The following is a 14,602-nucleotide window of genomic DNA, read 5'->3' as shown; positions in this document are numbered from 1 at the left end:
AATCACCCAGGAGATCACCACTCTCAGGACTCATAGCAGAGACTGCAAGGCAGATCCTGGAAATTATAGCATTCCCACACATACAAGCAAAAGTATGGATGTGGTATATAGATGACACCTTTGATATGAAAAAGTGACAACTAGAGAAGACACATCAAACAACGTTTCAAAGGAATAAAATTCACAGGGAAAGAAGTAAACAACAACACACTGCCCTTCCTGGATATCCTCAACTACTCCATTAACCAAGTGCTTTACTACCAAAATAACAAGCCATCCACAGGAAAAGCTGTATAAGAATATTAATCAGATGACTACAAACATCTGATTAGCAGCAACCCAGAACACCAGAAAACAAAAACAGACCACTGATACAACATCTTCCAAAGAATGGATGTCCACATAACTTTATCGAAAAGGGCCTGACCACACAACCACTATATCACAAGCAATACGAAAAGGAGAACACTGCCATACATTACAAAATTCTCAAAAACAGCCACAGACTATTACAATCCTATGACATCACCAGAGCACCAGAGCACACAAGTCCTCCAAAATATCTTAAGTAGACTAAAAGACCCAATAGGGCAAGAAGAAAAAAACAGGAGTCATCTACAACATTCAGTCTAGGAACCGTAATAGCACTATCCACGGCTAACAAACAGAAGACTAGCAGAACACATCCATGAACACCAACTAGCAGTCAGAAGACGCAATGAAACCTCCTTAATTTCACAGCACATGGACAAACTTAACCAAAGTTTCAACTAAGAAACTATGAGCATCCTCAAAGTAAAGGTTTCCCCTGTCCAGTTGTATCTGACTCTAAATGGGCGGTGCTCATTTTTGTTTCTTTGCTGAGGGAGCCAGCATTGTTGGAAGACCTTTCCATGATTATATGGCCAGCATGATTATACACCAAGGTGCATGGAACACTGCTACCTTCTCACTTAAGTGGTACCTATTAATCTACTCGCATTTGCATGCTTTCGAACTGCTAGGTGGGCAGGAGCTGGGGCAAGTAACGGGAGTTCACCTCACCGTGCGGTGCTCGAGTCTCAAACCTGGACTGTCAGCTTTCCAGTTGACAAACTCAGCGTCTTTAACTGCTGAGCCATTGCACCTCCTCATGAGTATCCTAGACCAAGCTAAATCCAAAAACGCTAGGGAATTCCTGGAAGCTTGGCATTCAGACACATCAGACATCAACAGGCACACAGATAAATGATGTTTATACAGCATTCAAAAGAGACAATAAAAGCCCAAAACAGCTCCTAATCAGCAATCAACACCAAGATAAGCAGGGATTAACACCAGACAAACAATCAAGCAGGAAACAATACCCTAATCAAGGAACTACCAACTAAGACAATCAAGTAGCAAAAACAGCCTAATCAGGAGCTACCAAGGAGAAAACACCACTTCCACCAATACTAACAAGGCCAGCTACTGTATATAAACAAAGAGCAAACCCCACCCCCTTCTAGCACTGAAAATGTGACATAGAAGGGTAATAAAATGTCTGGAAGCAAAAAATCAAGCTCAGAGAGCAGCAGCGATTGCACAGTTCAACCCTGAGCTACAAATATTCTCTACTATTATAACCAATAACAATTTGTTTTATCATTTATCAGTATACTGGCTTTTCACCAAACAGTAGCTAAAATAAAACATGGTATAGCCAGTATCTGTAACCACGTTCCTCTCTTTTTGGAAAAGGATTGAGACTTGTATTGTGATGCTAAAGCAGTGGTGGGATTCAGCCGGTTCGCACCACTTCGGCAGAACCGGTAGCTAATTTTTTGTTGCCCAGGCCCAGAATGGACTTTTGGAAGCCGCATCCACACAGGGAACCGGTTGTTCACATATTTGAATCCCACCACTGTGCTAAAGCATCACTCTGACATGTCTTTCGGACACCATTGAGCTTCATCTGATATCTGAGTGAGTCGAGGAAACTTTAATACGTTACACAGAAGAAGAGGGAGCTAATTCTCCATGTGAATTAGTTTCCCATGCAGTTTTTCTGCTTTTAGTATTATTAACAAAATAGGGCATAACATATTTTTCCTGAACTTAGAACAAAGCCTAATTGTATATGTAATCTCTGTCTATTTATATACTGCTGCAGTGTAATTGTTTCTTTAGGCTGACCTACTTATTTGCCTATGCCCGTCCCTTAACTTCTTTCATGGTTATTTATATTATTGTTACATATTTATAGCTTCCTGTCCTGCAAGCTTTGTATGGCAATGCTCACCACAATCAATGATGCACAAATTAACAAGCATTTTTGTGAAGTGCAACAATTCCAGGAGAGGTGGGAATGGGAGAATTGTTATGCATATCTTTTTTGTCCAAACATGGTCATATTCTCAATATCTGGCAAAAATGTTTAAGAGGGATGTTTTAGAAAAATAGCCAAATGACACAAAAGACAGAAAATGTATTACAGAACAAAAAAAGAGCATGAAGATACATAAAAAGGCTGTTTTCCATACTAACTCTACAGTGCCAATGCCTTGGTCTTGATTTAAGCTGAAATAGCAACAAAATGGGCATAGTTGCTTAACCTTTAAATATTTTCATCTTGAATAAGTTGGAAGAAAGGTGGAGTTTACACTCCCAAAAAAATGCATTGAATTACAGTATATTCAGAACTGCTATAGCAAACTTCAACCTACACAAGAGTAAGTAGTATAAGTATACAGCTGTATAAATGACACTGTAGCGCTACAAATAGTAATATACAAGCAGGTACTGAGTGCGGAGTTTAAATATATTAGCATATTAACTTTCAGACCTATCCAATGCCTACAGGAAGCAAAAAATTAATACCTATTTTGTCTAACATTTGTTTCCATTTTGGCACCTCAGAAGAATCAGGGTTTTTTTCCAGCAACTCTGTGACTCTGTCCTTCAGCTCTTGCACTTTACTCTCATTCTGCTTCAATTCTGTTTCAAATAGCTATAAAAACAAACAAAACAAAAGCACACACAAGTGTAGTAAAAGTACATAAAACTAAGATTTTTGATTCAATGGTGACCAAGTGGTTTAAGCAAATGTTTAAGCAAATTTAACAGTCAGCCAAATTCAGGCTATTAAAAATGAAATTCTGATTGTACTATAGATATAGCTTACTTATTATTAAATATTTTTGGGGATTTGTAAGACTGCTTAATCACCAAGCAGTAATGCCACTAACATATTTAGCAGATATCCACAATGACTCTATGCAAAAATGTACGGCAGAATGGTTTTCTATATCATTAAGCTGATCTTCCCATAAATCTCAAAAATTCACTTTACACATTAATTATTCTCCACAGATAAGTTTTGAAAATTGAAGATTACCTTATGCTGATCAACTTTTTCTTTAACTGTTTCACTGTCAAGAATAGTTGTTTCCCATTTGGCTGCAACTGTGTCCATTTTCTGTAACCATTCCATCATAGAACTTGTTTCTTCTTGAATGTTTTGCATATTTAAAAGCATTGATTCCAATTCTGATCTTTTGTCCTTCAGTGTTGCTCCCAAGTCATCATAACTCTGATTTACAGCTGATATGCTATTTTGAATCGTGGTCAGTTCTGTGAGAGAGGGGTCCCACATGTATTTATCTTAAAAACTAAATTACATAATATTTCGTCTGAAGATACAAATACAATAAAAAGTTTAAATTCTTATTTACACACACATACACACACACACACACAGAGAGATTTTTGTTTGTTCAACTGATAGTAAAGTACAGACAAAACAAATTCTGTGAAGGAAACTTCATATCTTGTATGTTTGACTCCCCATAGTAGCTTTACATATGCAAAGTTGCACATTCTTTTGAGTTATTTTGTTTAATCCTAACAGAGGCATTACCTATATATATGGAATTGGATTTTGTTTTCATGGACCAACATAACTGCTTTTTAATATTTGTGCATGAGACAAATTTGGAATTCTGGTTCTCGCCCTGATTCTTAGATAATGATAACCACTAAGGAAATTATGCAATTTCAGGAAATTCATTAAGGGTGCAAGTTAAGACTACTATAACATATAGTATAAATCTAGATAAATACAATTAACTGGTACTTACCTTTGTTTGCCATGAAACCCTGATTACCAGTAGCTGTTCCATCTCCATTCAGTATTTCCCCAGGCACATCTAAAAAAATGAAAGCCAAGATTCAGAGTTCATAATTATTTAAGTAATTCTAAAATTCTTTTTCATCAAATAGAGGGACTAGACTAGATTTAACATGGAAACATAAAAGATCACATCCATTTTTAAGAAATTACCTTAATTAAAGGTAATACATATTTGATTGGGTGTATGTTACCAGTAGAACAGAACCCTCCATTTTCCTCGATCCCATTTTTTCCATTAGGAACAAAGGTCAGATATCATGAAAGGGGGAAAAAACCCTTAATTTCCCTCTCTAATCAAGGGATCCCCAACCCACGGTCCGTGGACCGGTATCGGGCCGCAGCATGCCAGCAACCAGTCTGCACAAACAAGCAAAGCCCCATCCGTGGGATGCAGACAGCATACAAAACCACACACTCTCCGGTCCATGGAAAAATCTTTCTCCACAGAATCGGTCCCTGGTGCCCAAAAGGTTGGGGACCTCTGCTCTAGTCCTCCTTAGATGGTCTTTAACTTTTACAATTGATCACGTTATAACCAATTCCAATGCTGTGTGTAATTTATTTCTCAGCTGTAAAATTTGTCTTTGGGAGGATGTATGTGATTATTTGAACAAGTTGTACTCAACCACTGGAGGTTGGCCTCTGCTGTTTGAAGAATTTTATTGTAATCAAGGAATTGTCCTAGCACGAGGTTCCTTGGCCTGATCCGGGATCTTCTGTTTCATCTAAACAGTGTTGCCAAGTCATGCTGTCACTGAATTAATGTCTTTAAGGTTCTTTCACTAAGAGATATTTACTAGTAGATGCAGCAGAAGCCGGCCCAGGCAATCATAATCAGTAGGCTGGTTTCCAGTGGTAGGGAGACAAGTTGTTCTGCTCTCTCACTGTTACTATATTATACAGGGAACTTTTCCATCAACAACAACAGAAACTAGTCCTGTCTTTCACATTTAGAATCTAAAGATTTATAAAAAAAAAACCAGTCCAGTATTTATACATTTTATGTTCCTAATCTTTAATTATATTTTTATTTTATTTAATCTTCTAGGACTAAGCAGTATATTATTATTCCCATTTTACAAATATCGAAGTGAAACTTGTACAATAACTTGCTTAAAATTCAGTGCTTGAAAAGGGCGTTGAACCCCCTATCCTATCTTACTGCTACCAGTAGAACCATACTAATCTAAACAGCATCTTAGTTATGGGGACATCTTTATACCAACATAATATAATTATTCATTATAAAATCAATCCTCCATCAGCACAACAGAAGTGTTGTAGTAAGAAGAGGAAAACTGATAGAAAGGAGATTCAGAACTACATGACAATACAGTGGAAGAATGACAATCAGGATTATGTGCTTGCCTGAAAGTAAGCCTTCATACAAAAGAACTTACTTCTGGAGAGAACTGTACAGGACAGGGAGCTTAAATACAAAGACTCATGTCCCAAAAACTGTGTGAGAAACCATCCTGTGCATATTTTGCAAAAAGGCAAGACTTGTTTGCATCTAATATTTGTTGCTTGAAAGAGGATAACAAACTCTGTTTTGCTCTTTTGGAATACAGTACTATAATTCAGCAAATAACTAAAAAGTCGACCCTGCACTTGTTTGTTCTGGACCATCTGTTCTAAATTCTGAAACAACGAGAAACGCTCTGTATGGCTAAGTTGAAAAACTGCAATCATGACTTAACAAACACAACTCTATAACTGTGCAAAAGGGTTCTAAATATTGTTCGAGGTCATTTTAGGGCAAATGACATGTGACGTAAGAGGCAACCCAAGCTTTCATTTTAGCACAATCATCACTTTGTTGTGTGATTAGTAAATTTCTAAATCACAGAACTGGTTTCGGAAATGCTGCCTTTTAGCTGGGTCAAAGCCAACTTGATGATGATGATGCACTAAAATATCTATTATTTATGACAGAAATAAGAGCTCTTATTAGTATCTATTGCTTTTCATTATAAGCAAGATTGCAAAACATGATTATTTAATGGAGCAGAATTAATTGAAGCCTTAGAAAAGGCCAGGTTATTCACTTCTCACTAGCAGGTGGGAAGCGAGCATTAGTCTAATGGCAGCTGGAACATAGGGAGACAAAATAAATCAGTTAAGTAAGTGAGATACTCTCATAATACAATTATACGACCGTCCTATACTTCACCCTGTGCAGAATTCTCACTAACGTATCAGCCACTAAGCTTCCACTTTTCAAAGTAAATCTAATACAGAAGTGAGCAGCATTCTCAGCAGATTTTTGCTATTAAAATAGCATTTCTTTTACCTGTTAATATGAATCAGCAGGTCCATGTGGTCTCTATTCTAACCTTGTTTGAATGGCATCTTTAAACCTGGTTTTCTCCATCAGGCCTTGGACTAAGATCAATGGGGGCTGCTTGTGGGAATGTTTTATGCTAAAGCCATGTGTTTATTTTACTCTCTTTAGAGGTTCATGCCTCTTTTCTGTGTTATGTTATTCCAAACTATTTAGTGCTCAATGTCATTATGAAGTCAGGAGGGTCTTACAAATTTGATAGGCTGATAACTAGACTGCTACTGCTACCAATGGTGAAATCACATGAGGTTTCTAAATTTTTTTTCTCTCCTTTCCTGCCTTAGGAATTGACTATATATTTTTTTTACAGTGCTGTAATTTAGAAAGTTTAGATTCAGCTCTTTTTCCTTCTCCTCAAGAAAGATTTTCACAGTACACTCAGATGCACAGAGTTTTTCAGGCTTAAACTCTCCTCTTGATAATACTTAAAGCCAGTAATACAGTGGAACAAAATGTGCAGACTGTGGAATGCTTTGGGCCGAGTTCCCCGAGAGTGCTTCAGAGTTAAGAAAAAGCTCATATTTGCACCCTGACTACATCCCCAACCTTTTGGGCACCAGGGACTGGTTCCATGGAGAAAGGTTTTTCCACGGACCGGAGAGTGCGTGGTTTTGTGTGCTGCCTGCATCCCACGGATGGGGCTTTGCTTGTTTGTGCGGACCGGTTGCTGGCATGCTGCAGCCTGGTACCGGTCCTTGGACCGGGGCTTGGAAACCCCTGCTTTAAAGCATCTGTGCCTTTTTTTTAATCCCTTGGCAGTTGCAGAAAACAGACAGACATGTCTGAAGTGCTGACTAACATTAATGGGGATGCAAATGGCCATACTGCTTCCTTGAATCATTCTCACAGTCTGGATTGTGTATTATAGGAATGTGAGAAATTTAATTAATTTACAGTTTGTAACACGCTATAAGATGGAGATTCTTGGTTGGCATACAACAAAGTAAACTAATGAAAACAGCATTTAGATTGCTAAAGCCATCCCAAGATGGATGGTATTAAACAATCAGCTGGATTTAAGATCCCGGGAGAATGGAATTATTTTAGCTCCCTTATTGAATGTGAAGGAGGAGGACTCTGAAGGCAAGGAATTCTAAAACACGGGGGGCCAAAATAGAAAAATCCTACCACCTAATCAATGTTCCTTAACCCAAGCAGGAGAGAAAACTCAGCAGGCTTTCTCAAAATACTACTGGGCAGATTTAGTCCACTAGCCTAATGTGCATTCACCTCTGGATAAAAATCTCATAATATCTTGATACACAATGCCCAGTTGCTACAACACAGAATGAAGAGAAGTGGTGGGCCTGTCCCAAGATATTTTGTATCCTGAGGCAAAGTAGTCATGAACAATGACAACTTTTTCCCTTATTCAATCAAGGTGTATGTCAAAGGTCCCCAACCTTTTGGGCACCAGGGACTGGTTCCGTGGAGAGAGGTTTTTCTGCGGACCAGAAGGGGCGTGGTTTTGTGTGCTGCCTGCATCCTGCGGATGGGGCTTTGCTTGTTTGTGCGGACCAGTTGCTGGAATGGGGGTTGGAGACCCCTGGTGTATGGTACTCAAGATCGATCAACATATTCTGGCAGTGAGGCAGAAAATTCTTACTCTCACAGAACAGTAAATCAAGTAATTAAGATATACTACATTCAATGCCAGCAAAAACCAGATACCTAAGATAAGCAGCCTGTCTACCTAATGCCAGCACCAATCCAGTGTATTTTTAAGCTATCACAGCTGTTCTGATCACTACACAGTAGATGCATTAGCCCAACTATGTGGGACAGTCACTTCTGAGAACTGCATTCTATTCTCTCTTTTGAGCACTCAGGCCTAAAGACCCTATGAGAGCATCACATAATAAAGCAGGCCTCTGTTGTTGCCGAACTGGTGGGTAAACTGTGTCATAATCTCCAATAACAAGAAGAAAATGTTTTCCACAACAATCATGAATGAAGAGATCGTGAAGATAAACACGAGTACTGTAAGCTTTGTGCTTTTAAACAACACCATTCTTGGCCATGACTAGCACATTTCCTATCTCACGAACTGTGGGACAGAACTTTAGGTTTTCCGTCCCCAGCACAAGCACCTACCACAAGCCAACTTTACTGAGCTGTGGTATCACAATATTGTTCTGACGCTTACTTGCTTGAGTGCGATCTTACAACACAAATGCAAAAGGGCAAACTTTTCACTGAAATATCCCAATACAATATTCACAATTTGCCTCCCCTGCTTCCTTCCATGAATAACATGCTTTTGATCTGCTGTTTTATTTCTCCACAGGAGCTAAATGAAACTTGGAACAAAACAAACTCCACAGAAGAAGCAAGACAAAATATGTCCAAGGAGTGTAGCAGAGCAGAATGGCCCCAAAGGAATCAGAAAAAGGACATCGTTTTGCTATTAAAGTAGGAAAGAAATTTCAAGTGTTTATAAGAAACAGGAACTGTGACACAGTATCTTATCTTGCTTGAAACCATACAATGGCAGGCAAGCAATTGGGAAGATATCCATGATATCTAAGAGTAGCCATGGATAGGAAGATAATGGAGATCATAATCTGCCAATCCTTCAAACTGTCTTACTGATAATTTGTTTCAGTCAGCATCATGTTACGACCCAATAAATGGTAACAGTGGAAGAACTAGCTTTTGTTTGGGGGGAAATTGTGCAATATTCTGAATGTGACCCAAAATGGGAAAAAGTTCTATTAGATAGAATGAATAGATAGAAAGAAATAAAACAAGAGAGTAAGAGAAAGTCATTGACCCATCTGGATACCCAAGAACTGAGAAGAGTATTGCTTAGAAATACATGGTTTTGATGAGTATCTGCTTTAGATACATGGTTTAAACATGTCTATTCATACACACCTATAGAGAAGGACTACGTTGAAAAACATGATTGATATGATTGTTTCTGGTAAAAGATACATGTGCAATGATCAGTTCTTGACATGGGATAAGCCATTATTTGGTAGGGCCATGAAAAAAAATAACATGGATGGAAAGGAAATATGTTAAGAGAAACAAGAGTAAAATGACTGCCAACAGAGAAAGTAGGAATCCTGAATGGAAAAGTGTCAGAAAATAGAGAATCCTCCCAATAGATTGAATGCAAAATTAATGTAAGGAAAAACAACATGGAAGCTCTTTTGAAACAAAGTGGTCAGAAGTGTAGCATGTACTGCGGTAAGCAGACAAAACCACGTCATCAATTGAGAACCTGAATGATTTGCACCAAATATTAGGCTACATGAAGCAATAAAAATATGGACATGAAAATGAATCAGTGGTATATTAAATCATTTTCTTAATCCATTCTGTGCATTAGCATTATTAAATATTAAGTAAGAATTAGACTCATCACTTTCAGGATTACCAAAATGACTGTTCATTTTCCCCCAATAAATATAGCGATGATTTGGGGAATATTTCTTAGAATGATGTGTTTTATTAATAATTTTATTCCAGTTGTACATCATGACTGTTCAATGTTTTTTTTTCCAATAAATATAGCAATGATTTGGGGAGTATTTCTTAAAACGACATATTTTATTAATCATTTTATATATCATTTCAAACGTATCAAACATTCAGAGTTATGCTTATCCAGGCAACATACCTGACTTTACTCCCCATGATTTTGCAGTGGAAGTCACAGCAATAATTAGGTTACGCAAAGCATTTCCTCTGCTATTCATTTTCTTAAGATCAGGTGCTTTTGCATTCCATTCATCTTCCAAATCCTAAGGAATGAACAATTATTTTCAATAGTAACTACAATTATCATTTGGAGAGAACATATCTACACTTGAAAGGACTTAACATGACTGGATATGCTTTTCTCATATCTTGTTTTATCCATTATGATGTACAATCTATACTCAGAATTAACCTTAAAAATATCAGAACTCAAATTTCTTTTGAAATTCTGCAGCGTTTATTAACTACTGGAAGTTTATTAGCTACACTGGAAGCTGATGAGCAAAGGAGAAATGGCAGGGACATACATTACACCTTGTCTTCCTTGCCTCTTACAGCACAGAAGTGTTTAGAACAATATTCATTATTTCCCAGGAGAAGATGTAGAAGGTCATATGTTATTTCAGGTTTGAAACCACACAAATTTTCCATTTTATATATGCTCCCATTGCACAAACAAACTTTTGTACACAGCGAGTGGCTCTCTCCTTTATAATGCATAGGAAAATCCTTGGACACACTACACAGGTTTAATCCATTCTGGCCTGAATTAAATGAGTGATACCGCACAACCAATAGTGTTTGCAACCACTTCAGTTCAGAGACCATTGTTTAATTAATGGACATAAAAATCCTTTGTCCAGAGGTACTACCTGTAAAGACAAACACAGTTTATACCTTGGTGCTTTGCAAATATTTCTTTAAGCTCTCAGTATTTAAAGAGGGCTGTATATGGGGAATTCTTTCTGTCGTTTCGTCTATCCATTTCTTCAGAGACTCAACATAACACCTGAATGCATCAATTTGTTGTTGGCAAGAGGACACATCCTTCTCTCTATAAAATTAAAAACAGAAAGAGTGAATTGGGAAAGTTGGGGCCTCCCTGACCTCGGAATTAAATATGCAGTACCTTTCTAAGTTAAACCAGTTGTAAAAGCTGTATTCAGACTGCCAATATATATTGAAATAGTTGGATAAAGTTAACAAACAGCTGGGACAAAAAAAAAACCCTCCTTGAGCATCTGTAGACATAGAGACTGGCAAAAGATTCTACAGATATCCAGATCTTAAGCCCTTAAAAATGATTACCATCACTTTGAATTACATATGGAAGAAAACTGGCAACTAGTGTAACTGTCACACCAAAGATGTAACACAGGCATATCACATTGTTGCATCAGTAACTATTGAAATGCTGCATTCTGGACCATTTGCAGCTTCTACGTAATATTCACAGGCAACACCCCCCTCCCCACCAAGTTCACTGCAGTAATCCAAATAGGATGAGACGCAGGCATAATTCAATAGATGACCATAGAGGACCATCACAGTGTTATCCTCTCCCCAAGAGAAGCATTCACGATTGTGTGAATCCATCCTCCTGTTAACTTTCCAAAGCTATTACCAATCAGGAAAGGCAGAAAAACCAAAGTACAGGGGACAGAAGTGAAGTTATATAGAAGTATGCCCACTTAAGACCCACAGGCTCAAATTCTTACTAGAAACTAAGTCGCCTGTCCAGCTAGCCTCCAACTTAGAGCAACCCAGTGTTACTGCAATACAAAAGTACTAGTCAGCATTAAATATAATTTTATCTCTCATTTATGAAACATGCCATTCGTTATATGAACAACCTGCCTCCAGAAGCTGTGAATGCTCCAACACTGGAAGTTTTTAAGAAGAGACTGGACAGCCATTTGCCTGAAATGGTATAGGATTTTCTGCCTGAGCAGGGGGTTAGACTAGATGATCTCCAAGGTCCCTTCCAACTTTTTTTATTATTATTATCTAAATTATTGTCAAAAGGCTCTCAAATAAAGTCATGATAATTGTAATATATTAATCATTAATCCACAAAAAAAAAATCAGTAACTTTTTGACAGCCTTGCTGTTGTCATCTCATCATTATCTTTCATCTCCATTCTAAAATTCAGTCACTATACTCACTTTTCTTGTATCATCTCTTCCATTTCCCTGAATTTCTTTGACAAGACATTTACTTTTTCTAACACTAATGACTTGTCTCCTGGTAGAGCATGAGGAGAAAGTTCTTCAATGAGGTGTTGCAAAACTTCGAGATCTTTCTTCTGCTCCATCAATTCTGTGTTGGTTTCCTATAAAGTGAAGAAAGAAAGTAACTGCTTTATACCTGACTGGATAACCCTAAGATTCAACATTTAGTCCTTGAACTTAACAGCTTCCATTATCATTTTAGAGTGGTATTCAGTGAAGGCCAGAACAGCACTTCACAGGATGAAAAATACACTGTACCTGCACATAAAGGGACATTTCAGCAACGTCCTTTCCTGGAATATCAGCCTCATTGAGGGCTTGAGCTTTCTTGTCAAAGAATGACTGAAGTTTGTCAGACAGACATTCAAACAGCTCTACTCTGGTCTTCAGTTTTTCCATGTCTTCTAGTTTTTTCTTTTGTTTATTATGAGCTTCGCAAAACCTTTGGGAAAGCTCATTCATTTTAGCTTCTAAGGAAGATGCAGTTGAGGGATCTGCAGTTTCCATGAATTTCTTCATTTTTTCTTTCATGGCGTTTAGGCTGCTCTGGCGGCCTACAATGTCTTGTTCTAGTGCCTGAAATAAAATTGTTTCAGAAAATGTCCAAGATAATGTGTGTGCATATCTATTATGCATGAAATGTGATTGCCAGCACAAATGAGTAATTGACTTCTAAAGTCAGCTACTTCAATAGTTCAGTACACAGTTAGGTGTAAGAAAGACACTAGTTACTTAAGGACATTGGTAAAGTATATCTTTGGTTTTGTTCATCAACTGATACCTCCCATATGGAATTGATGTTAGTATATTCAGACTAAAGGATTTGCATAGAAACATCACACTTTGGGACATTTAGTCGTCAGCTTACCAGAATATTATCAAAACATACCGGTATATGTACTATGGACCCTAAAGAAAAGTAACTGGGTGGCCTCACATAATAACTATAGTTTCCCCGAAAAATAGCTTGTTTAATAAACCACTTTGTCCTAGTTCACTAGGCTAAATCATAAAACATGACTAATCATCTGCAATTACTGGAATCACAAATCACACAAAGACAAAATCAAGCAAACTGTACTATGGCTTGGTACTGGCCACTGTTTTGAAGCAGAGTTTTATTCTTCTTTGATTCTTTCCATGCTATTCAAATCATTCTCTTCTCTTACAATTTTCTCCTTATTAGAGAAAGAATAGGTTCTATTAAAGTTCTACGTACCATATTTTTGCTAATGACATCTTCAATAGCAGCAGAGTTCAAAGGCACTTGGCCATGTACCTCGAGATTCTTCTCAACACCATTCATCCAATCTAGCATTTCATCTAATCCATCCTGAACGCTTAATGAACGAGTCAAAGTTATTTGGAGCTTTTCATTACGATCGTTCACTGCTTTAGATAATTGGTTATACTTATCTACAATAGTGTCTGAAAAGAAAAAAAAAGTCTGTTGGATTGGGGCAGTAGATAAATCTTTTGTTTATTTATATATTTATACACACACACACACACACATACACAGAGTTCATGGTGATGAACCTTATAATAGAAGGGACTATCTTCTATAGCAGGAGTCCCAACCTCCAGTCCGTGGACCGGTACTGGGCCGCGGCATGCCAGCAACCGGTCCACACAAACAAGCAAAGCCCCATCCGTGGGATGCAGGCAGCACACAAAACCACGCACTCTCCGGTCCGTGGAAAAACCTTTCTCCACGGAACCGGTCCCTGGTGCCCAAAAGGTTGGGGACCTCTGTTCTATAGAATTATATCCAACAATCCATCTTCTGTAAAATTCTATTAAATGATCCTGCAGAACTTTAAAAGGAAATTTGCCAGTCTGAATGTGACTTCTAAATGTCCCTTAGTAATAAGATCAGTCTATAGAAGTCTTCAAGAAGAAATCTGTATGTGAACTTTGTTTACCGTAGTCAGAATACAACCTGAAAATTGAAATGGCTTATCATGTAAGTTACCATTTCCATGCCACAGCATAGATGCTGTACTATTTCTGAGATCTACAGTACAGGATCATATCTTGCATTTATCTCCACAATCAGGATTTTGAGTGTCGCTTTTGTTTTTCCAGATTTCTCTTCATAAGGGGTTCAGAAGCATAAGATATTCAGCTAAACTCATTTGTCAGTTAAAAAAAGGGATTAAACTGCTTTTCTTTTTCAACTATTTGTTTTTCTTTTTAGTTTTTAAAAGATTCATCTAAGTTAAATGAAAATTCTTTTCTCCCTTATTTATTCACCCACAATAATTGGTTTTCCTATATTCATTTTTTCCATTTATGTCTAGGAAACTGGTAAAATACAAGACAATGTCCTGGGAGACATTCATAATATGGATTATGAATTCATAATAGGGATATTATGAATA

General features: G+C 37.5%; 1 protein-coding gene across 1 annotated transcript in view; it reads right to left on the bottom strand.

Annotated features, from left to right (window-relative positions):
• The window catches only part of LOC107293452 (dystonin), a gene marked incomplete at its 5' end in the record, with an annotated part of 166,922 nt that overhangs the window by 111,789 nt on the left and 40,531 nt on the right, over positions 1 to 14,602 (bottom strand). Inside the window, 8 exon segments of the mRNA XM_029285407.1 lie at positions 2,842 to 2,971; positions 3,359 to 3,594; positions 4,101 to 4,169; positions 10,126 to 10,249; positions 10,884 to 11,040; positions 12,153 to 12,319; positions 12,477 to 12,794; positions 13,438 to 13,646. Coding sequence (XP_029141240.1) covers positions 2,842 to 2,971; positions 3,359 to 3,594; positions 4,101 to 4,169; positions 10,126 to 10,249; positions 10,884 to 11,040; positions 12,153 to 12,319; positions 12,477 to 12,794; positions 13,438 to 13,646 — 1,410 coding nt within the window.

This window comes from Protobothrops mucrosquamatus, unplaced genomic scaffold, assembly GCF_001527695.2.
Source record: "Protobothrops mucrosquamatus isolate PMUCROS unplaced genomic scaffold, P.Mucros_1.0 scaffold1620, whole genome shotgun sequence".
NCBI classification, from domain to species: Eukaryota; Metazoa; Chordata; class Lepidosauria; order Squamata; family Viperidae; genus Protobothrops; species Protobothrops mucrosquamatus.
Note: the sequence above shows the minus strand (reverse complement) of the source record. Positions and strands in the feature narration are given on the sequence as shown.